The 24,691-nt window shown below is 41.0% G+C and overlaps 3 protein-coding genes across 6 annotated transcripts in view; 2 read left to right on the top strand and 1 right to left on the bottom strand.

Annotated features, from left to right (window-relative positions):
* The first annotated feature begins 262 nt into the window (after positions 1-262).
* LOC130693465 (sodium/calcium exchanger 3-like) lies at positions 263-18,991 on the top strand. Of its 2 annotated transcripts, none has more exons than XM_059494682.1 (9): positions 263-2,904; positions 6,007-6,098; positions 7,206-7,345; positions 8,627-8,729; positions 9,837-9,944; positions 10,186-10,344; positions 12,035-12,206; positions 15,071-15,267; positions 15,336-18,991. In XM_059494682.1, exons 1-9 carry the CDS (start codon positions 893-895, stop codon positions 15,341-15,343), a joined length of 2,991 nt encoding a protein of 996 aa, XP_059350665.1. In that variant the 5' UTR covers positions 263-892; the 3' UTR covers positions 15,344-18,991. The 2 variants fall into 2 exon arrangements, with proteins under 2 accessions (XP_059350665.1, XP_059350666.1); XM_059494683.1 differs by lacking the exon at positions 10,186-10,344 and adding an exon at positions 10,760-10,918.
* Positions 18,992-19,306: 315 nt separating this feature from the next.
* LOC130693436 (flotillin-1-like) overlaps positions 19,307-24,691 on the bottom strand; it is a 33,730-nt gene continuing 28,345 nt past the window's right edge. Inside the window, exon 12 of the mRNA XM_057516582.2 lies at positions 19,307-19,318. The gene's annotated coding sequence lies outside the window, so the exon portion shown is untranslated. The remainder of the gene's footprint in view (positions 19,319-24,691) is intronic.
* The window catches only part of LOC130693415 (transport and Golgi organization protein 1-like), a 41,380-nt gene continuing 37,064 nt past the window's right edge, over positions 20,376-24,691 (top strand). For 2 of the 3 annotated variants that reach the window (XM_059494676.1, XM_057516545.2), the window contains exons 1-3: positions 20,377-20,571; positions 20,708-20,841; positions 20,920-24,648. In XM_059494676.1, coding sequence (XP_059350659.1) covers positions 20,472-20,571; positions 20,708-20,841; positions 20,920-24,648 — 3,963 coding nt within the window. In that variant the 5' untranslated portion in view covers positions 20,377-20,471. Of the gene's footprint in view, positions 20,572-20,707; positions 20,842-20,919; positions 24,649-24,691 lie in introns of all 3 variants that reach the window. The other variant, XM_059494677.1, reaches the window with a different exon arrangement.

Raw genomic sequence — 24,691 nt, forward strand, 5'->3', positions numbered from 1 at the left:
ATATAAACTCCTCTTAATTTTTTTTCACTTTGGCTTGTATTGTTCTCTTCTTTGTGTCCACATTCTTTTCCCTCTCTTTTTTTTTACCACCTCGTTTTTGTCTTTAATGCTTCCCCCTCCCCCGAATAAGTTCCAAAAGTGTGTGCGTGCGCCATGTAGAGATGATGAAAGCCCGCCCACTCCTCCCACCCCCACGTCCTCCATAGCTAAAACAGTCGACAGCCAGTCGCTGTGTGGCCTCCGTTGCGTGCAGCTGCTAACGCTATACGCTCCGTGCCGGGCTCCGTTTCACATCAAAATTTTTTTTTTGTTGTTGTTAAATCATTGAAATTAAAAAAAAAAGAAACTAAATGAGATAGGGGAACAATTTGCCAACGTAAATTTTAAACTTTTTTTTTGGTTGAATTGGCATTGAGAACGGTTTTTTTTCTTTTTCATTTGGTGACCACGTGGTGCAACTAGACCAAAGAAAATCTTTGAATTGACTGCAAACGATAAGGTGGTTTTAATTCTAAAAAAAAAGACTGACGACACTCGTGCAATTTCAGAAGATTCTTTCTGCCATGGCCACAGGCTAAAGAGATTTTCAGAATCATTGGCAAAAAAAAGAAACGCGTTTGATTGGAAATCTCGGACGGATAAATGCTTCATCCGGGATTCGATCGAAATCAAAAAGTGTCTGCAGCTAAACACGAAATTCATTTAACAATTTGATTGGGCGGATTTCCGTCCTGCACCAGTGCTGTTTTCTCTTGTGTCTGTGCCCCCTCGTGTGTGTGTGTGTATGTGTGCGTGTCTGAGTGAGAGTGTAACTACAAACCACTCGTTTTTAAACCAAAACTCAAACAAAATAAAAAAAACAAAAGTATAATTTTGGAAAAAGAAGAACAAAATGGATGCCATTAGAAAACAATCATCAGGAAAAATGGTGGAAGGCATCAAAAGCAGACGACCTTTCACCGCCAAAATCATCATGGCCGCTTTGTTCATGTTTTGCTGTTTAGCGGACGACGTGTCTGCCTCGTCGTCTGAAATGACGTGGGCCAACAGCACGAAACCAGCAGCTCTAGAAGACGGTCAGTGCCAAGACGGGCTCCTGATCCCAATGTGGCGGCCGTTCACGAACCTGAGCCTGGGCGACCGTGTGGCCAGGGGTCTGGTCTACTTCATCGCCATGTGTTACCTGTTTGTGGGCGTCTCTATCGTCGCCGACAGGTTCATGGGCGCCATTGAAGTCATCACGTCGCAGGAGAAGGAGATCCGCGTCAAGAAACCCAACGGCGACGTCCAGATCGTCGTCGTCCGCGTCTGGAACGAAACGGTGGCCAACCTGAGTCTCATGGCCCTGGGCTCATCCGCTCCGGAGATCCTCCTCTCCATCATCGAAGTCTACGCCAAGAATTTCGAGGCCGGCGACCTCGGGCCGGGCACGATCGTCGGCTCGGCCGCCTTCAACCTCTTCATGATCATCGGCCTCTGCGTCTACGTCATTCCCGAGGGCCAGGTGCGCAAGATCAAGCACCTGCGCGTCTTCTTCGTCACGGCCACCTGGTCCATCTTCGCTTACGTCTGGCTCTACATCATCCTCGACGTCATCTCCGTCGGAGTCGTCGAAGTCTGGGAGGGCATCGTCACTTTCCTCTTTTTCCCGGCGACCATCATCACGGCCTACATCGCCGACCGGCGCTTACTCTTCTACAAGTACATCTCCAAGCAGTACAGGGTGAATCGGAGAGGCGTCATCGTCGAGACGGAGGGATTCAATCAAAACGATATCGAAATGGCTTCGTCCAGCCACAAAAGAGACGGCCCGGGAGGCATGGTGGGCATCGATAATTTGGGAATGAAAACGTTCGACGAGGAGGAAATGAACGACGACGTCCGCGAATTCGAAGAGCACCGACGCGAGTACATCCACCTGCTGAGGGACTTGCGCAAGAAACACCCCGACCTGGACATGAGGGCTATCGAAGCCCTGGCCCGAGAGGAATTGGCTAATACCGGACCGAAAAGCCGGGCATTCTACCGGATTCAAGCGACGCGCAAACTCACTGGCGGTTCGAATTTAGCCAAGAAAGCGATGGATCGAGCAGCTAGTGACTTGTCACAAGTTGTTACATCGCCCAGCGTGCCAGATTCGAGATTGGGCGTGCCGGACGGACGTATCCGCATTTATTTCGATCCTGGCCACTACACGGTGATGGAAAATGTAGGAGAATTCGCGGCTTCGGTCCGCCGCGACGGAGGGGACATAAACCAATCAGTCCAGGTCGATTACCGGACTGAAGACGGGTCGGCCAACGCCGGATCCGACTACATCGCCGTCCAGGGAACTTTGACTTTCGGACCGAGAGAAACGCTCAAAACGTTCAACGTCTGCGTCATCGACGACGACGTCTTTGAGGAGGACGAACATTTCTACATCCGATTGAGCAACGCACGTCCTACCGGAACGGCCGGCACAGGCGGAAGGGTCAGCCGAAGTGGCAGCTCTCTTTCCAACAAATATCGCGAAGCTCACAGCACACCTGTCAATGGCGAATTGGCGGGAAGTATGAATTTGAATGTGAACGCCGTCAATGGCTCGTCTTCCGCCACTCGCAGTCTCAGCGCTCCGGCCATCCAGCAACAAGCAGCTGCCAACGATGTGGACGTCGAACTTGTAGCCCCCTTCCTGGCCACCGTCATGATCCTGGACGACGACCACTGCGGCATTTTCAATTTAGCCGACAAGGACGTGGAACTGGTCGAATCGGTCGGCACTTACGACGTCAAGGTCCTCAGATGGAGCGGCGCCCGTGGGCGGGTCGCCGTCCCTTATCGCACCCTGGAAGGCACGGCCAAGGAAGGCAAGGACTACGTCACCTCCGTCGGCGAAATCATCTTCGAAAACAACGAGATCGAGTGAGTTTGGCATAGTTTCTGATTTTAAAGATTTTTTTAAATTTTGGGTTATAATCGATACGGTTGGCTTCACTTTACGGGGTTGGGATTGTTGCCACGAGTTCAAATGTTTCTCTAACAACGGCCATAGAGGCAGGCATAGAGTGATGCAAAGCAATTGAACTGGAACACGAAAAAAATGGGCAACGTACGTAAGGGCAGATGACGGATATGTGCGGTTGTCGTGCGCATTTCCTTGGCGGTTTACCGCTCTAAAATAATCAGTGGCTTTTTAAAATTATTTTGGGGACTATTCCGCAATGTTGCCATCCTTACGAAAGGAGATTCGTTGTCTAATTGTTTTGTTGTTGTTGTTTAAAAAAAAAAAAAAAAAAAAACATCAGGGGGAAGGGGGTATTTGAGGATTGTAGTCATGATGGTCAGGATCATGACAGCGGCACACACAAAAAAAGAGATCCAATTCCGGCTGCTGAAAAATAAGCTTCAACCTACCAAATAGCATTTGCTGGGGGGGTATTTAATAAACAAATATACAATACGGTCTGTACACAAATCCGCACAACAGCCGGTGTGGGGGTTGTATTCCTTTTGTGTTTGTCCGGAAGCATTTGCCGCTCTTTCGTTCCCAATGTTTTGGTTTTTGCTATCGTTTTTTTTTCTTACATTAGATCCGGTTTCTTTTTTATAATTCATTGAAACAAAAAGATATTTGCCATTTAAGCGTTTAAAACTTTCCGGAAGTGGGCGTTTTTTCGTTTACACGAAATGGCGAGCCCTTCAGGAAGCCAATCGTCGAATTATCACATGACATTTGGCCCGTAGGGTTCATTAAGGAACATTGAACTCGTCCCTTGTTAATTAGTTTTGAATATGGAAATCATTTGACGGCTATTTAACGCATTTAAATTCGCATACTCCCGTTAAAACGCTGTTTCAGTTGGATGGCGAGATGTACATTTTGTTTTTAATGGCACAACGGGGTTCAGTACTCGTCGATGCCAGGGAACACGGATTAGAATCGTCTCGTTTATGACATCACGCGAAACTCGGTTGAAAAAGGAGACAAGTAAAAACGGGAAGAGAGAGAAAAAGAACTGCAGAAATGTAACATGTAAATGACATCCCATCCGGCAAAACTACGGCTTCTTTTTTTTTTTTTTTCTGGCCTTAGTTCTTTTATTTCTTGGATGCTCAGCTGTTCTTTTGTTTTCTCTTGTTTCGGGACCATTCGATCCGTTTGGGTTTATGACCGTTCCAGTTGGTGGATCTTTTTGCTTGTATATAGTAGACGATCGAAAATGTTGTCTGTGTGTACATCGCTGACCGTTTACATGACCTGAATGATTGAAAATGCACGACATAGAAAACTATGTTTTCTGATACGAAATCTGGCGGCCGGGGGGGAGGGTAAATTCAATCGAATTTGATGTGCATAGTCTCTCGATACAATTTATATTTTGTTACGGATGCGAAAGTATTTGTGTGACGAGGCTAAAAAACAGGGGAACCTAAAAAAAATTTCTTTTTTTTTTTCTTTCTCTTTACTCCGTTCACTGGGCAAAAGTTTATTTTGGTGGCGGTGCAGACACACGAGAAAGTCGGTGGAATGAGAGAGAGAGGCTCCCGCTTTTGTATGTGCGTGTTTGGGTCGTGGATCACCATGGAAACAAACGCTCGGCGTCAAATATCACCATGGGTCTGTGAAAATTACGTTTCTAAGTGGCTACCAATCAGCCGTTGTGTTTCACAGGTGTGGACACAACAAGCTGTTGAAAAATGATGTCATGTCAGACCCATCTAAATGACGTTATTTTTTTTATATACATATTTCCTTCTCCCATCGTTTGAATTAATCAGATGAATACGAGGGCCTATTTATAGTGAACGTTTTCGTCCCATTGTGTTTAGCCCTCACACCCTCTGTCATAATTATAAACATCGTTCCAAAGTTTTTTGTTTTCACGACCCGTACCCTTATTATTATTCCCCATTTCTTGGGTTCGTTCCGCCTAGGGCTGTACCCTCTTTTTTTAAAGAATCAATAATTTAACCGTTTTTTTCTTTTTATTTGACACGTTTAATAGTTTTCTTTTTGGCGTTTCTTTTTTTAAACTGAACGTCTGAAATGTATTTCTCTAGAGGGATCTTATCCCACTTGTTTTTTTTTTTATTATTTAAACCAATAAAAAACAAAATTGCAATCATTTCCCAACTTAAAACTAGAAATTTTCCAATTGCAGAAAAGTTTTAAAAAAGGGCCGAATAATCTCGTTTTGCTTTTACTAGCACGCCTTGCATGTGCACAATCCCCTCCTTTTTTTTTCTATGGCTTTCCTATTTTTTTCGTCTCTCTTATGCAGATGCCTTTTATATGTATACCTGTACCCCATAGTCTTTTGCCAACCGTCTAAATGGGATTGGGGAAAATGTGTGTGTGTCGAGCCTTAACAGTCGGTATATAATGTGACACTGCATGTTGTGTGCACAAGATATTGATTTATCGGCCGAAACATGAGCAAAAGGGATTCAAAGAGGTTAGCTCATTACTTGCAAGGTACAAATGGTGTGTGCAAGGCTGTCTTTAAGACTTGTGCACCTGAAGCATTCGAAAAACGCGCTAATAAGATTTTTTCTTTTTTTTTCTTTTTTTTTAAATTGATCTGTAGGGGTTGGTGTGTGTTTTCTAAATGGCTCAATGGGCAGACACACACACACAGTCCAGCAAAAAAATGTTGAGAGCCGAGCTCAACTAAAAATAAAAATGGCTCATCCTGTTCCATCTATTGCTGGTGTATACCCGCACACAGAAAAGTCTGATCTATTTCCAATGGTCCGTGTGTCTGGTTTCTCCTTGTGGTCTTGGCTAGGCAAACGGCCTGGCCGGCTGTATACATATACTCTAAAAAAAAAAAAAAAAATGTAGTGGGGTTATTTCTTTTTTAAATTAAATAAGAAAAAAAATCAATGCTGATGAAATGGGCCTTTTAAAAACAGCAGCAGGTTGTATACACCTATAAATATGTGTGTAAACATATACAATGAAACGTTCGTGTGCGTGTGTGTTTAATAAGACTAATAGTTTATTGATTTCTTATTTTGTAGAAAGTACATCTCCCTACAGATCCTCGAGGAGGACAGTTACGAGAAGGACGTACTCTTCTACTTGGAAATCGAAGAACCCAAACAATTGGGAGGTAAAATTTTGATCAAATCCTTTCGATCGATTCGTAGTAAATCGAATTTTCCGAATCAATGTTTCGCTAATATTTAATTTTTATTGCGATATCGCGTTCCATTTTTTGTTCTCTACTTTCGTGTTGAATCCTCTTTTGGCACACGCGGATACATGAAGTTCTTATTTCATTTTTGGGGCTTTCCCCTCCACTGTTTTCGAAGGCTTCTTATCTTCTTCTTGTCTACAGTCCCTTTAAAATAATTCCCAGCATTCTTTTTCAAACAAATATGGGAAGGGCTACCGTATTAGTCCCGTTTGTTAAACAGATGGCGCTAAAAGAAACAATTCGCGCCATGTAAAAATGCCTAATGTTTTAAATTTCATTTGTCATGGACCTTTTTCAAACCATCGATCGGCATTGCGGATAATCAGTTGGCGTTTGCTCGTTACAAGAAATCAATTCACTTTGAATGTTACGCGCCGTTTCAGGGCGGTGGCTGAATTAAATTTCAGCGAAAAGCGGATCATCATAATTCATTACACACGTACACGTGTTAGCCATAAAACTAGTTGTCCATTCATTTCGATTAGGAATTCTCCCAATCGATGAACTCATCAACTTTTAATTCGTCAATGGCTCATTTTTCCATGAGAAAACGACGTGAAAACGTTAATCAAATGCCGATAGATTCAGCCAACACACACAGAGGCACACGAAAATAATTGCAAAGGTTTAATTCTTTTTTTTTTTTAAGATTTTCATTCTCGCAACTAGTCAGCCGGCTGTGGCCTTCGTCGGTGTGTCTATTTTCGGGATTCCCGGGGAACCGGCGCGTTCAGTGTCTTTCTATAGCCTTCCCCTTATTTCATTTCTTTTTTTTTTTTTTTTGTTAGCCATTCTTCGTCTGACCCTTTCCCAGAACGCGTTCATTTCTCAATTATAATCATCAAACATTTTTTTTTTCAACGTTCAATGTTCGCCTAATTTTTTGAATTGAAAAATACTAATGTTGTGCGACACCTAATTGAATTAACTCAATTTCTTTTTTTTTCTCGGTTTGTGCTGTGATCTGGTGGCGATGATGGAAATTTGAATTCTCTGGAAAAAAAAAAAAAAAAAAAAAAGATACACCGACTGCTGAAAGCCTAACGAACCTGCCTGCGGGAGGTTTGAGCTACGATCAGAAAGTGGCCCTGCTCGGCCGGCCCAAACTGGGCGAAAACACCCGGCTCCAAATCCGCGTCAAAGAGAGCAAAGAATTCAAGGTAAAGTAATACTCTCTTTTCATTATTTCCCTTGTTTTTTTTTTTTTTTCTTAATTTTATTTAAAGAAAAGAAGACCTTTAGCGTCTTCGTGTCCCTCTCTCTCTCTCTCTCTCTCTCTCTTTCTCTCTCTCTTTTGTTCTTTTTTATTTTATCTTTCACGCTTGGCCAAGTCTTTGACACTCTGCCAGTGTTTTGCAACACTGTACATAACAAGCTAACCGAACCAGACATGTTTGAATTTTTCCTTTCTTAAAACTCCTACCTTTTTTTTTTTTTTTTTTTTTTTTTGCTTTAGCTATCGTTTGCGCCAGTTCGACAAAGCCAAACAAAATCTCTCTCTTTTTTTGCTATTGAATGCCGTCAGACTGTATGGGGAATCAAATCTAATTTAATATTACAGCCGAAAAATAATTGCCTTGTTACTCTGCTGATTGCCAGTTGGACGTCATTTAAATCTGACAACTCGTTGATCGAAACTTGACGTTTGCCCGTTTTCATTCGAGGGAGTAGCGGGTAATAGCCTAAGGCTATTTTCCCGCTATTGGAAGTTGCAGACGATAATGAAGCAGCTTATAATTGTCAAACTTCCAACAAAATCATTCAATCGTAACCATCAGCTGACTGTGTGTGTATTTTTGGGGAAAACAAAAGATTGACGTTTGGAATCAATTCAATACGACATCTATTTGATTGAATTCAAAATAAAAATGAAAAAAAAAAAAAAAAAACGAAAACAACAGGAGGAGCCTGGGAGCGGACAGACAAGAGCTGGGCTAAATCCGACAGGCCGCTTTTCTTTTGTTTCATTCTAGTAAGATAGGAAGGATTGTGAGGGCTGTCTGGCCTGGAGCCCACATTGGCTTCTATTCCGCGGGAGGAAAAGAAAAAAAATATCGAATTCTTTCACGCTTCGTCTGCTGTCCGTTTTTGTCTTTTTCTTTCATCTTTTTCTACATTTGTGGTATGTCGTCAGGGTCGTGGCTATTCGCCTAGAATTTTGATTTAAAGGAAAGCAAAATGAATTATTTCTCACATCTACTAATATATTTTTATTCTTTTTCTGAATTAATTAAAACAAAATTTTAAAATACTCAAGTGCCAGTGTCACGGAATATCTGTTGATTATTGCACTGGCCCTGGGTGTCACACCAAGTCGATCCATCACTTCAGAAAGGAAACTTTAATTCATTCATTAGTCATCTCACATTATTTCTCGTATTGTTATGTCTATTTTTATACGAAATTGATTTATTTATTTTTTTTCGCTTTGGTTGAGACAGAACACGGTCGACAAATTGGTGCAGCGAGCCAACGCCTCCTTGGTGGTCGGATCCTCGTCGTGGAAAGAGCAATTCATCGAGGCCATCACCGTCAATCCATCAGGTACCCAAAAATGTTGACTTTCCTTCTTCATTAATGCGCCATGTCAGGAGCGATATGTGATACGCACACGTTTGCAAAAGGAAATCAAAGACCTTCGTTATAGGAAACCATCAGGGGGATGGAGGCTAAACAAACAAACAAAAAAAAAGACATTTGCCTGTACTAATTCAATGAAAACAGAGATAGGCAATGATGATAGATTGTTTTCCCAATATTGACGTAATAAAGGTAAATATAATAATAAAAAAGAAATAGAAGGGAGGGGTTATAAATTGATTTTTTGGAAGGAGAAACAATCAAAAGTAGATGGTACTCATTGAAACGGCGAAGCGTAAAGATGGGAAGCGTCTCCACTTTGAGTATTGAAAATAGGCCATTAAATCGATACGAAGAGAGGAAAGGCAGGACCAGCTAAAAGGAAAGATATATTGTCTGATGCTATCTGCATAGAGCGCATTATCTACGCAAGGGCGTGGCTGCATAATAAAGATGATGAAAGGCAAGTTTGATTTACGCACTGCGATGGTAGAAAAAAAAAAAAGGGAATCCTACTTGAAAGGCTCTTGCCATTATTCTAATTCTAAATCAATTTTTGCTAAAGAATTTGTTTAATTCTTTTGAATCAATCTAATTTGTAATCGAACATTCCTGAGCGCATAATTCTAGTTTACCGTCATAGGCTTGGAATTTAATTTCGTGCGGGGGCTGATTCGCTATCGGAATGTTTCTCCATTTAATTGGGCAATCTCCATGCAGTCGCTTTCTATTCTGAAATATTTTGGAAATAACTTGAATCGCAGAATCAATGTCGTTTTCTTGTTGTTCTGAAGTGAACAACGGTTAACTTAAAACGAATTGCCGTTAAAAAGTTGACTTGGGAACACGAGGGATTTCTTGCGTGAGCACCTCGGTCTGCACGCGATGATGAAAACAAAAATTGTAAGCTTTCTTATGCGTGGCTACGGTAGCATTCGTACAGATTCACAGACGAATAGGAAAAAAAAAAATATGAAAAACTTAATTCCGAAAGTACATCGATTTCAATGACACATTCACGTCACATTTTTGAATTATACGATTTCATTTGTTTCTTTCTTTTCCCCGCAGATGACGAAGACGAAGACGGTGAAACGAAGATGCCGTCTTGCGGCGACTACGTCCTCCATTTCTTGACCCTTTTCTGGAAGATTCTTTTCGCATTCGTGCCTCCAACAGGTTAATTTCGATATTCATTTATTCTAAAATTTAACCCCATCAAAAAAAAAAAACCATTAAATGCCATTGATTACATGTAAACGTGACTAATCAAATTATTAGGTAATCATTCACGTGCAGCAGGTGCCAACGGCAATCGATTGAAAGCGCACCCCGCTCAAAACTGATTTAATAGTTGAATTTTTGAAACATAATTATTTTTTTGTGTGTGGGTTTAACCAACCCGAATATGCAAAATTAGACATGTCGGACGGTTACGTGGCATTTGTCGTTTCAATCATCTTGATCGGTGCATTGACGGCCGTCATTGGCGACTTGTCATCACATATGGGCTGCACTGTCGGTCTCAAAGATTCCGTCACGGCCATTGCCTTTGTGGCTTTGGGTACCAGCATCCCAGGTAGGCCAAACCTCCTCCCCCCCCCCCCCAAAAAAAAAAAAATATACCTGCCGACACAGAGAACAGAAATGGAACTAGTCTGCCTGCTGCCCGATATTTTTTAGCAAAAAAACAAATTGAATGAACTAATTAAATTATTTCTTTTTACCTATGGATATGTTCATTTCATATCCAGTGACGTCAGCTCGTGAATGACTTTTACAGCCAATCATCATGTGAACAAGTGACTAAATATTATTAGATCAACGAGAGAAAATGTCATGTCGTCGGAATGTGTCCATTTACATCCCTTGTCTTTTGTTCACCTTTGTTCCCACCATTAAAAACAACATTAACTTAAACAATCAATTCTTACAACGAAACAAAATCCTTAACCTTTTTTGCTCTGACCTCCCCACCTACCCCAACCCATTAGATCGTATGAATGGATGGCTTTGCTTCTTCATATCCATTATATTGATCGGCGTCCTGACTGCAATCATTGGAGACGTCTCCTCTGCCTTTGGCTGTTCGGTAGGACTCAAGGATTCCGTTACAGCCATCGCCTTTGTGGCTCTGGGCACGAGCGTTCCAGGTAGAATTCATCTATTAGATATATATTTTTGTTATCAACCGAAAAAAAAAGAAAGAAAACGGGCAAAACAAGAATTTCGTAACGTTTAAAAAAAAAATCGCATGTAAAGGACGCCCCCCCCCCCTTCATATTTCTATGTATGCACGGGCACGCATAAATAGCATGATATCGGTTTGAACATGTAGCATTACAGCCACGTTAGCGTGCTTCAACTAGTGAAACTCTCTTCTTTTTTTTCTATTGTTTTTGAGGGGGAGTTAACTTTGAGCCGACGTTAATCATTTTATGCAAATTTTTTATAAGAAACAGAGGAACAAGTCCAAAATGATAAATTAATGTTGTTAGGGCTGCAGAAAAAAGGGAGGAACTATTGATTTATGAACGCAAATTGTTATATTTTAACCTTTTCTTATGTAAATAGCGATGAAAAAAAAAAAGGGAGGGCGGGAATAGCCAAATAACTTTGTAGATTTTTGTTATTGCGGATTTATCCATCAACCCCGGCGCTTCTCGTAAACTTTGAAAAAAATATAAATCACGAGGCTTCGGAAAAAAAGTTTGCCGTTCAAGTTCGTCCATCCCGTCCTTGATTATGTACGAAAAAAAAAAAAAGAGTGGAGGGGGGGAATTGAAAATAACGAGAAATTTCACGGCATTGTAATGCACGCGCTTCCTATTCACAAAAGTCTATAAGCAAGAATAGATGGTACTCGAGGAGATACGGCTACATAGCTCGGGGCTATGTATGCGCTTGTTGGACTTACTACTTCCCTTTTTTCTATTGTCAGACGAAATGGGGGTGGGCGAAAAGAAAGGCCTTTTTTTTTTTTGTTAGAACTGCGCAACGGGAAATTAATGTCGTGTAACTTTTTCACCTCCCCCTTCCAATTCTTTTTCGTGTCTCTTGGGTTAGAATAACGGCCTAGCTGGCCAATGTAGCACAACCGTTTCAAAATCTCTCTTCTTATTTGAATTACATTTTTACGTTCGATATTTTATTGAAACTAACTTGCATTTTTTTCTTTCTTTCTTCCTTCCCATTTTCTGTTTTTTTTTAATGAATCCGAATCCGCGACGTGATCGGCAAACACTTCAACACGACGCTGACATCGGCAGACATGTTCGCCAGTAAAGTGGCCGCAGCTCAGGACCAGTACGCCGACGCGTCCGTGGGCAACGTGACGGGAAGTAACGCCGTCAACGTCTTCCTGGGGATCGGCATCGCCTGGTCCATGGCCGCCATCTACAAGGCCTGGCACGGAGAAGCATTCATCGTGCCAGTCGGAAAGTAAGACCTTTCTTTATTCTATTTTCTTTTTGAAATCACGCTCCTCGTTTTTTTTTTTTTAAATTTGAAATCGGACTTAAAATGGCGCGCTTCTTTTAAAAAATCCAAGTGATTGATATGCGGGATGTTACGTGATAGCTATTTTAATTCTTTGATATTTTCGTACATTTTGTTGTGGATAAAAAAAAAGGGGGGGGGGCGATCAAACATTTAAATGAAAAACAAATTTGACAGATGAATATACGAGGCAAATGCGATATCGACATCGTTGCCAAAAGTAATTTCGTACGCAACAACATCTGCGCTGAATGTTCCAACAGAAAATCCAATCTCGTTTGATGGGCGTGTCCTTTACAGGCTGCCATCGATTTGAATGCTTTCATACCATTTCATTTTTTTTTTGTTTTGAAGAATACCTTCTCTCAAAAAGGAGGTGTGTACCGTAGTCATTTACGACTTAATTAACGAGCTCGCCCCAACTTATGCAGACACGATCATTTAAAAAAAAAAAAAAACTAAAACTTTTTCTTGATAACTGGCAGTTGAATGACGCGACAGACTTTTGTATTCATTAAACAAAATTCTTTCACTGTTATAGCGCTAAAAAAAAAAACAACTCGATTGTTGAAGCCGTCCGCATTTCTATATCAAGACTTGGATGATTAACAATGTAAGAGAAAAAAAGGGGGGAGGGCTAGAGCAAAGTGGTTTATTGTGTTCCAGGGCAATATTGTGCGAGCATCTATTGGGAGCAATAAGATAGGCCCGGCATTCTTATGCGTCACATCATCGTCCTCCGCAATGGAATACTAAAATAAAAATAAGAAAAAAACGTAGTGCAGTCCACTGTGGATTACTTGACCTCAATCCACACCATTCACCGTAAAAATATTCAAACTAAAATCATTTACATTTCATTTTTTTTTAAATTTGTTTCACGTCGTCCTATGTTTTAAATCCTGCACGTCTGTTTCCATCGTTGAGCGAGTGTTGACTACCACGAAAAATTGGAGCTTCATTTTGGGCTTCTAATGTCCGAAATATTCTATTAATCATTGATAAGAGTATTTAAGCCTGGGTGTGCAACATCATCTAGTGTCTCTTTTGTATTTGACGGTGAGCTCCCTCTAGGCTAACATTATGCATATCTCATGCGGAAAACTCATCTGCTTGAAAGGTGACTCGCTTCCTTATAGCCTTTCGGAATCATTCAGAAAAAAACATAAGAAAACCGTTGCTTCTTAACCTTCTATTGACATTTGGCATGTACATCTCTCGACAACCAATTTCTTATGTAAGGCTTTTGTATAAAACCTCCCCTCACCCAAAAAAAAAAAAACATATTCCAATCTTCTGAGTTTAACACGCAAGTCTGTGTACGTTTCAACTGTTCCAGCGGTTGCATCAATCGATCGGTCCCGCTCCTTAGTCTTTCGTTTGAACGCGTTTTTATAAAGAACCAATAAGAGGAGCCTTTTTTTTTTTTTTTGAAGAACTCGATGACGTTACCCTGGTGATACATTTATAAGGGCTCGGAAAAAGGAGATGGAAAGATCTTTTTTAGTTACACAATATTATTGCAGCCGTTCAAAACAGCTGTAAAGAATTAAATTGCTCCTGGCTGGCTGGCTTTTTTTTTTTGCGACCTCGACAGCGTGTATGTTTTGAAAGGCCTTTTTTTTTTGTCGTGTTGATCCACTTTGTTGTGATCGATTGCGGGGTTGTTACGAGAATCCAATGTTTTTTTAAACGATGTTGCTGCTGAGTTCTCTTGTTTTACCGGATAGTCGGTTCGAGTCCCAATATTGACTGACTTTTTTTTTAAAGGAAATTTAAATTTTAAATGAATCTCCTCATCCTTAATATCTAATATGATTTATTATTCGCCAAGGGACTTTTTTCTATCTCTTTTGCAAATTAAATACGTCAAAAATCGCATTTTTTGGTCACGTCCACTTTGTACGAATCGTGCACGCCATTCATCTTTTTTCCTATCCGTATAATACTGTCGTCTATTACAGATAAAGACTTTTAGTATAATAGATGGCTCTATGGAAGAGGATTAAAGACACATCCATTTGTCCTATTCGCTTCTACGAAGGGCCTCCCTTTTTCTCGAAGTTGACTTTGAAAAAAAAAGAGAACTTTGGCAACTGTTGACGCTACGATAATCTTGAAACTTGCGTCAAATCAACGAACTGCCGTCATAACACCATGCATTTGAACATCCCCGTAGATTACACGAAGCGTAGACGCTTCGTTATCCTCACAACATATGTGAACGATGGATGGCAAGTTGTGTTGATTAACTCCCGTGAGAGCGAAATCCCGGCTTGCTTGTGTACGAAATCGAGAAGAGCAAAAAGAAAACATTTGTCAAACGCCCTTTTTCTCGTTTAAATGTGTAGCGCACGGCGACCACTCAAAGGATCTGAGTTCAATACAATTCCGAGCACGTCTTTTCTCTCAAACATTTTCAAGAGTGTGTACAACACAAGGACGTAGGGCTCGTAGTTTATACCGAGGAAAGATATATGGAACACTTAAGAAAAAAAAAAAAAAAAAAAGAAATCGATATGTTGCATTATACATATAAGCTGAGGGGGGAACGCCTCTATGTGTTATCTTAACAGCCGAAATATATCCCAGGGCTTTCGCGTGGGGCTATAAGCCCCCCTACCCACCAGTGTTGATTACACACAGCACCGGAATGTGCAATGAAGATTTCGTTCTCCCATCCTCCATCTTGAGATTTTTTTTTTTTTCTTATTTTATCTGATGATTCTTATGTTATATAAATGTATAGACCTATCGTTTTAATTTAGTTTCGCTTTGCAACTCGTTCTTTTTTTTTTTCGAATTAGTTTGGGCTTCTCGGTGGTGCTCTTCTGCAGTACGGCCATGATTGCCTTGTTGGTGATGATGCTGAGGCGTTCCAAACTGATTGGCGGGGAGTTGGGCGGTCCCCGCGGTTACAAAATAGCTACCAGCTTTCTCTTTGTCTTCCTGTGGCTCTTTTACGTTCTCATGTCTTCACTCGAGGCCTACGGCTACATCAAAGGTAAATATTATTCAAATTTGTTTTGTTGACGGGGATTTTTTTAAAATTATTTATTTTTAATTTTATAGGTTTCTAAATTTTTGAAATGAAAAAAATGGATGCTCCGAGATGCTTCCCCGGCACATAAAAGTAAGACATTTAATCAACTTTGGGAAACAAGAATTTCTTCTTCCTTCCTCTTGACTTTTGGGTCTATATTGATTATAAGATTCCCTCCTCCTTTTTGTTTTTCATTTTGGACGTGTCATTAGACCTCATTGTGTTTATAGTTAAGGAATTCTTGGCCCGATATAATCAATTACGATGGCAAAATCATTGGCTATTTAGTGGGATAAATCAAAAGAGGAATTAGTGATTCAAAAAAAGAAGGGATTTTTAAATATTTGAACATCTACCACCAACAGATTTTAGCAGACGAAAAAAAAAACAGTTATTATTGTAAAATGTACTTAATTATTTTTAAGAAAACAATTTGATCCAAAAAAAAAAGCCGATGGTTGTTGTTCCTTTTAGCCACCTCCAACCACAAGTTGTCGTTCATTGTTGATTTTGCTGAGGAGGGAAGTTTGGGTCCCAATTATCCCATCTGAATGAGACATCAAACTGAACACTTAATTGATCGAATCCAAATGTTTCACGTGTCAAAGGACATCACGTTTTAGTCATAATTGACCCTTTTCCCTCAACCTCGAATGGTCTCTTACCTTTTTTTTTTAAATTTTTTTAAACGAGTGTGCAATTTTTGTTAGTTCCTCCCTGTTACCTCTGTTTCAAAATGTAGTCAGAATTGAGATTATTATGTTTTCACAATTTCTATCGTTTAATTTAGAATTTTTGTTTCCACCGTCTCTTTTTGAAGAATTTATGTTTTTAACTGCCTTTAACAATAAAACACACACACACACACACACGTAGTAGCAACAAAAACATAAATTATTTCTTTCATTTTTCAATTGAAGTTGTGCCAGAACAAATAGCAGGTTGATTGTGTAATAGCACGAATAGCTTTTGTTTCCTTGAGGCTTTGCCCCAGGCTTCCTTCGCCCGTCTTACATTAAATGTTACTTGTTACATATTCTTTTAGTAAGATAAAAGAAAGTCAATAATAACCAAAGGGCCAAACACCGTGCGCGTGTGTGTGTGTGTGTAAACTTTTAACATTTTTACGAACAATAGCATAGTTTGTGATTTGTTTAAATTTTTTTTTTTTCAGTTTATTATTTCATGTTACCACCAAATTGCATTTTTACCTTTAAAAAAACTTAAATAGGCGTACATTACGTTACATCCAATACAAATCAAATAAGAAATCGAATGGATTTGACTCCCGAAAGTTAGGACTTTTTTTTTTCGTGCTAATAATAAGAAATTGAATTAAAACATCCGAGTCACAACTTTAAAAGTTTGTTTTTGAAAAGACCGCCAAATAATTTTCAAAAAAAAAGGAGATCTGAGAATGAGTGAAAGACGCGCACATCTTTTATTATTGTTTGTTTTTGTTCTTTTTTTCTCCTTTCTTCTTGTACTCGGTTGTCTGATTATTTTTTTTCCCTAAATATTTCACCACCTGATTGTATTAGCCCCACAATATATATATGTATACATCGCGCATTATTATGTTGCTTTTTCTTGGGTTTCTTATGTTCTTTTTTTCAATGGCGATTTTAAACAAACAAAATCCTGGCCGCTCATTTCTATTTAACCACTTCGACATGTCTCTGGGATATTGGATCTGGGACATCTTTAAATTTCCTCCTAATTCTCTCCCTCTCTAAATGGGGACATGTCAAGGCAAAGAGAAAAGGTTATGGAATAGGGAAATTGCGCTTTCATTTTTCACGTCCATTATTTTTAACCGATTAACTTTTGCCTCTATAATTTCGGGTGCTGTATTAATTCATTTTCTCCCTACATACGCGGTTGTTATATACTGTATTTAAGTTGTGTTGTTGATTTTTTTTTTTTTTTTCGTTTTATGGAGTTGAAGTTTTGTTACAGTAAAATTTGTAGTCTTATCATTTGTATCACCTGACTTGTCTACAGTTCTGCCACCGGATAAAAAGGGGGATCGGTTTCCTTTTTGACGGGACTAAAGAGAAATTAAGTAAAGCATTTAAAGTTACGCTAATTATCAAAAAAGCCCCCATTTCTTTTAGTCAAATCACACGAGGCCCCTTACCATCATCGATTCAAAGTTGGAAACGGAAAGCGATGAATCCCATGTAGTTTTCAGATGGACGAAAAGAATACGAACTGGTAGAAATTGCTATTCAATTGACGTTCATCACACGAGGTACATCGCATACGTTTTCTTTCATAAATTTTTTAAATTCTGATTTCTATTTATTCAAATACCGAAAACGTACCTATTTAAGGGACACGTCATTTTGGTTGGTAATAATGTACCATAGTTTTTGAATAGCCCGAAATACGTGGCTTTGTTTAACGTTAAAATTTGTAAACTAAAAGAGAAAAATGTTGATTTTTTTTTTTACTAACCGAGGAAATGTTTCCCTGTGAATCTCTTGCATCCTTTTAAAGAGCTTCCTCCTTTACATCCATTCTTCCTGTTTGAGTTTTGCGTGTAGTACGAGCATTGCCGCTCTTGTTTGCTTTCATTTCTAATTTGTATCCTTTTGAGAGATGAGGTACGGCCATGCAACGACGTTTAAGATCGTCCATTAGTTAGGCAAAATTACCTAGAAAAGAAAAATTGAGTGTCCCTTTAAATGCAAAGCGAAGGACATTTCTAAGTCAAATGCCATTATTAAATTTTTTTTTTTTTTTTAAATAAATGATTGCTGGCTGAGTAACACATCACAACGATCCTCCATACAGCGGTAACACCGTTGCATCAGATATGTATATAATATTATTAGATTATATACATGAATTTATTTATATCGATTGTAGTTTTATAGGATCATTTTCCTTCTTTTTTTCTGAAATGGGAAATTGTTTGTTGATCCATGTAGTTTTCCCATTTCATTTGCATTTCCCGACCTTCTACTTCCGTTACACACAATTTTTTTTTAAATACGACTAATTCTTCTCCCTAATGTGACGGCCGTCATTTGATATGCGAAATTCGTTGTGCCATATAATCAGAGTCGGAAAACAGAATTAACCCATATTTGTTTCGTCCTTTTACTTGACAGAAAATCAATTTTTTATGTAGGTATTCCTTTTTTTTCCCATGTTATATCTTGGGAATAATAAGCGATATTATTATTATATATTTTTCAGTGCTGTGCGCCCTTTTGTTGTTGATATTTTTCTCATCTCTTTCTCTCGTTACTGCCATGCGTTCTGAAAATTTTGGGAGGGTCTGTGGGCATAAATGTCACGAAGGTACTGCGAACAGCATATACATATATATAATTAGGAAATTCTACCCTAGGGTGATTTCAACTTAATTGAGAAAAAAGGAAAAATGTTACGGATTTTGCTCTGTTTTTTTTTTTTTGGACACTGCGAGAAACAATGTTGATTCTTTACATCTTGTTTTCTTTACTCTCTATCTCTTTACAACTGTTTGTATTCCACCAAATTCAGGATAAAAAAAACACCATCATCCTCGTGAAAGTATTTTTGTCTTGTCTCTTTCTTTGGTGAAATTGTTTTCTTTATTTTCGTGATGTGCGTGTTGTGTGAGCAAATGGAAAATAAACAAAATTGTTGTCCGTTATGAGAGCCCCTCATCACTTCAACACGTCACGCAAAATTGTCTTCTAATCTTATTCCTTATGTGGTTATTGCATACCTGTTACCAGCAACGACGTCATTTACTAATGTGGAAAAAGAACTCCTGATGATCCGAACGTGTCGATTTCTTGCACAGGGCATCTCTAAAGAAATAACACAGGATTAAAATTATGAATGTACATTTGGACTTAGATAAACTGTTTCGCAATATTCTTGATTGGATGTTACGTTCATCACGTTATGCCCTAATCACGCATAATTAGTACACATCACTGCCGAACAAAACAATGAAGAAACCAAATCCCTCGAAAGGTAAGTGGATCTCTGTGTTTCGCTTGCGGTTTCACGAAAAGCATCAGAGCACATGTCTAAACAAAATATTGCGTGAGTTTCTAAGGGTTTTCTTCAATGCTGAGATGCTCATCCCGTGTTATACTATATCGTAAATACGGGAATATAATGGATCGATCTGTTGCCCGATATTCGTAACGATGTACGGTCCTATCCACAGACATGCCGGTTATGTGACAGTCTCCAGTTTCAGAGGAAACCCAAGTCTTTGCTAAGGCGATCGATCCAGCTGAATTTCTGGCCGTCTGAGATGGACAAACCAAGTTATACGCGCTATATGGTGAGGGTGTGGTCAGGAAGGCGGCCTTTGACGTACATACGTCAATGACACCTGCCATAATAACGAGTTTCTCTATGGTGTCCACCGCTTCACTCCAATATGTCAAACATAACAAGATAAAGCTTCGTACGACTCCATGCCCGCACGTGCCTTTGATACCCGAAGCCTGGTAGGTCAAAGTGTGTTCTGTCTATCGTTTCAGGCCGACCGTACAATTATGTAGAAATAAAGAAAGTGGTAAAATTTAAAACGCGTTGTTAGAATTAGAGGACATCCACATCGCTTTGGTCGTAATTGCCTCCTGAGAGGATCTCTCGACCTTTGGTTGACCAATTTCACATACGAGACCAACGCTCTACCACTGAGCTAAGAATGCATTGCAAGTCGTGAAAAGCGATTCACTGAAAACTTTAGCTTTACAGCAACGTTCTTCTTGCTGTCTGAAAATGTAGGTCGGAAAAAAATATTACCGTTTACGTCTTGAAGAGTATAACGAGATAACGAACATTCGGTATGTACTACGACTTTAAACTTCACGCACATCATAATGTTTTTAATGGTTTTGTGATTAGGGATAACGATAAGTCCATTTGTCCAGCTTCGTACGTGTCCAGCATGCTGCCCGTTTCTTCTTACGGTGTCGCAGACGATTCCAAGTGCAAGTTCCAACGTCACATAAAGCGCGCACGATGGAGATTAGTAAAACTGGCAACTACACTGATCTCAGCTGATTTTGATGTGGCAAACATTTTCTTACGTGTGATAGCGGTGTATTTTTTATTTAGGGCAGATCATTTTTTTTAATTTCGTAGGAAATTGAAAGTTATTCCTGTTGAATCAAATATCATACTCCGGCTTCATGTGAACTATGAACTACTCTCTGCTACTCCTTGTCTTTTTCGTTGTCGTGCCTTATATTCATGGCACCATATCGGATTGGAGACTTTGCGCTGATCCAGAATGTCGAGGTGAGTTTCGTTTCCAAGTATTTTACATCAGCGAAATTGAATTTCTGTGACGTCATTCAAACCAACCCTAATTATCTAAAACCTTTTGTGTTTGTATGAAATAAAATATTCTTTGGATCCTTTTGTCTTTTCTTAGGAGCTGTGTCTTCAGGTGTTGCGTCAGTAAATTACAAAAGTATTGAACCTATGGTACTCTCCTTCAATGCAGGAGATGAAGTCACCATATATAGTAAAGAGGCTGGTCAAAACAAGGAGCTTTGGGGTGCTGAGGTAAGAAATCAAATCTCCAAAATTTGAAACAAAATAGCACAAAAGAAAGAAAATAATGACAAAAGTGCTCATCTATAGGTGCGAGGAAAAAGGGGTTACATACCCAAAAGGCTTGTAAGAGAAATGAGAATTTTTTTACGAAATCCCAGCCACACCGTACCCACAGAGTTAATCCAACCATCTGTGATGCAACCTCCAAATGTCCAATCAACTTTCATTCCTCAACAGCAGCAGCCACTACAGCAGCAGCCCCACCAGCTTCCGATGCAGCAAGGCTTTCCACAGGAAAATTTCAGACCCTATCAACAGCCTTCGTTGCCACATGTAAATCCCCAACACCACAATAGTAACCTACTGCCAAACCAACCTGTCCCAATGCAGCAGACACCCCAGTTGACAGTGCCACAGCAGTCTGTTCCAAGTCAACCAAAACCATTGCAGGAGCCACCTATGCAAGCGATCCAGCCTGTTGTAACGACAGAAGCCAGTACTGTTACGCCAACTGCCGAAACTCAAGCATCCGGTGACATCAATGATATTGGCACTAAAGAACCTTCACCAGTTTCAACAAATTCTGCATCACTTGGTGAACCACCTGTTCAACAGTTAAAAGAATCTGTTACGATAGAAGATACTGAGAAAGACAAGAAAGAAATTGAAGTTGATAGTGAGGATGATGAAGAAGGCGATGAAACTGATGAAAACGATGCGAACGATCAAGGAGAGGACGAAACTGATGACGACGATGTCAACGTAGTGGAGAAAGCAACCGACAAACCACCATTGGATCTCAAGGCTTCAGATTCGGTCACAGTGGCTGACGTTGATGCTATCGTAAAGGCACCTGCTGTGGATCCTATGATTGAAATAGGTGATCTGCACGTTGCCAACAGCTCTCCAATTCATGTTCCACACGTTCATTCACTAGAAGAAAGCATTGACGACTCTTTGATCAAGAATGAACAGGCAGCAGTCGCTGATACGCCAATCTCCAACAAATCTCAGTTTATTGAAGAGGGTCCTGGCGTCGTGGTCGACAAGCTTCCTGTAGAAGAAAATGCAACTTTCGATAGCGTTCGGGATGTCCATGAAATCAATCACGGAAGACTTGATGATATCCCTGGGGAAGACTCGAATGCATCTCAACCGGAGAGTTGGGTTTCCCCAACAGAATCTTCTGTCGAATCTATTCAAACTGACAATGAAGTGAAAGAAACAAACTCTTCTATCGATGATAGTTTGGAACATGTGAATGAAACCAAACCTGATGATGTGGTTCCTACTCAAGAGGTCGTGGTCGAATCCACTACCTCGATTCCAGATGTTGATTCCGATTCTGCAATCCTTCCCATGGCAGAAATTCAGCAGCCGACAGGGGATCATGTTGAACCGGCTGTTCTTTCTTCAGATTCACAACAACCTCAAGCTAATTTAATATCTTCATCAACAGATGGTAGTCTAGAAAGCCAACAATCTATTGAATTACCTGCTGTTGAAACACAGACGGACGTACCAGAACTGTCAACGACGAAAGAAGATTCTGAAAAGGTGGAGGCCGCATCACTGGAGACGCCATCGTCGATAGTGGAAGAAACTACTGAGCAACCGTTGCCACCCACAGGTGATACAGAAAGTTTACCAACTGAAGCGGGAAAAAGCGAAGAAAGTAAAGGATCTGGTACTGAGGGATCCGGTGGAGGTTTCCTCGATTCAGCGTTAAATTGGTTAGGACTAAGCGACACTGAAGAGCCTCTAAAAACAGAACAAAATGAGGCCGAACCGACAGATCCAGCGCACTTACTCCAACAGATCGCATCCATGGATCCCACGCTCAAGCAAGAAATTGAACCGTCACTAAAAGTTGATCTTCCCAACAGGGACGTCAATGGGTTCTGCGACACGCAAGACTGTGCAAAGCTGGGAAATCCAACAGACGTGCCAAAGCAAGATGTCCATAACGCACATGAACAGGAGGACCAAGTCCATCACGGTCGTAAGCATGACGGTCATGATCATCACCATAATCACGACGACCATGGTCACATTCACGATGGCAACGATCATCATCATAATCATGACGGCCACGTTCACCATCATCATGGAAATGACGGCCACGATCATCACCATCACGGCCATGGCGATCACGATCATCACAATCACGGGCATGATGATCACGGACATGGACATGGGCATGGACATTCTCATATTCCTGGATACATTCCGGGATTCGGCCATCACTACAAGCCTCCAGTTCCTAAACCTCAGGTTGCGTCTCCACCAGTAGTAACTCCACCACCGATAGAAACTCCATCGCCAACGGAAATGCCACTTCCACCTCCAACAGAAATGCCACCTGCACCATCAGTGGAGACGGTGTCACCACCTACGACAACGATGGAGGTCGTTCCAGAACCAACACAAGAATTACAGCCAGATCAAGCCACTCCGCCCCCTGTTGTAGAGGAATCCAATCCATTGCCACCAGCAGCCTCGCAATACTTGAATCAAGTCCCTCCCGTTCTGGAACAAGGTCCACAAGAAGAAGTGGGACACTTGCCAAACCAAGTTCCTGTGCAAGAGCCAGCCGCCGTGCCAGAATACATTCCAGTGGAAGAGATCTTCCGTGCAGAAATGGAGAAAAATCGGCTGTTGCAAGAGCAACAACAACAGGAGCAAAACGGCGAAAGCCTATTCGATTGGTTCGCACTTCCTTTATCGACGCTAATTGCATCTTTCAGCCAGATGGAAACAAGTGAGGCATTACCCAAGGCAAGCCTCTATCCCGCACTCCTAGTGTCCGTCACCACGGTGATCTTTCTGACCCTCTACTACTCTGTGCAAAATAAATCGGTTGAGAAAATGCTCAAATCGCGCATCAGTTTGCTCGATTCGCAGCTCTACGAGAGCCAGTCGGCCAATGAAGAGAGCAGCAATGCGCAAACGAAATTGTCCGAGTACGAGACGAGCATCGCCGAGTTGCGAAGCCAAAAGGAGCAGGCAGAGGCCGAAAGAGTTGCCATGACTAAGCGGCTGGTTAACTTGGAAAAGGAGCGTGACGCGCTGGAAAAAGAGGTGGAATGTGCCACCGAATCGGCCACGGAAGCCAATCGCATGTTGGAAGAACTACTGGCGTCGCAGTCGGAGAACGACCAATGGCAGAGGTCGGTCGAGGTACTCCAACAGCAGCTCAACAGGCAGCAGCAGACGATGGAGAATTTGAATTCCAGCCTGTGCGTGAAAACGGCCGAGAACGAGACGCTGGGCGCTGAGGTGGAAGAGCTCCGCATCGAGACGGAGCGTTATAAAGTGCGCATCAAGACGTTGCAGAGCGACCTCGAAAACCTGAAGACGTCCAACCGGAATTATCAGCAGAAGATGGCGCAAGAAGGAGGTGAATTAATGAAACTCAAACAAGATAAGGAGGCGTGGGTCACTGAACGTCGTTCGCTGTCCAATCAGATCAACCGGCACGCCAAGGAGATCGAAGAATGGCGGGACAAGGCTGAACAATTGAAAAAATCAATGAAAGCAAAGGAGAATGATCTGGCCAAATCGCTGGAACTGCTCAAACAGTCGGGCAATGACGGCCCGTCTGTCCTGCAATTGACATCGCTCGTCCAGCTCGAATCGGAATTAGCCGAAGCCAATCAGAACGTCGAGAGGCTGATGCGTCAAGTCGATTCGCACGCGGAAGAGAGCCGGCGATTCGACGCTGAGAAGGCCGACTTCCAGCAACGGCTTTCAGAGTTGCAAGCCACTTGTGAAGCTGCAACTCGAGATAAACGCGAAGCCGAAACGCGATTGGAGGTTTATTATTATTTTTAGTTTTTTATTATTAATAGGCTTGTCA

This window comes from Daphnia carinata, chromosome 3 (assembly GCF_022539665.2).
Source record: "Daphnia carinata strain CSIRO-1 chromosome 3, CSIRO_AGI_Dcar_HiC_V3, whole genome shotgun sequence".
NCBI lineage: Eukaryota > Metazoa > Arthropoda > Branchiopoda > Diplostraca > Daphniidae > Daphnia > Daphnia carinata.

Bases quoted from the DNA above. Each gene is read 5' to 3' on its own strand.
- LOC130693465 (XM_059494682.1), top strand. From the start codon at position 893: ATGGATGCCATTAGAAAACAATCATCAGGAAAAATGGTGGAAGGCATC. The intron at 7,346-8,626 runs GTAAAGTAATAC...TGGTTGAGACAG, and splicing joins AAGAGAGCAAAGAATTCAAG to AACACGGTCGACAAATTGGT. The intron at 8,730-9,836 runs GTACCCAAAAAT...TTTTCCCCGCAG, and splicing joins CATCACCGTCAATCCATCAG to ATGACGAAGACGAAGACGGT.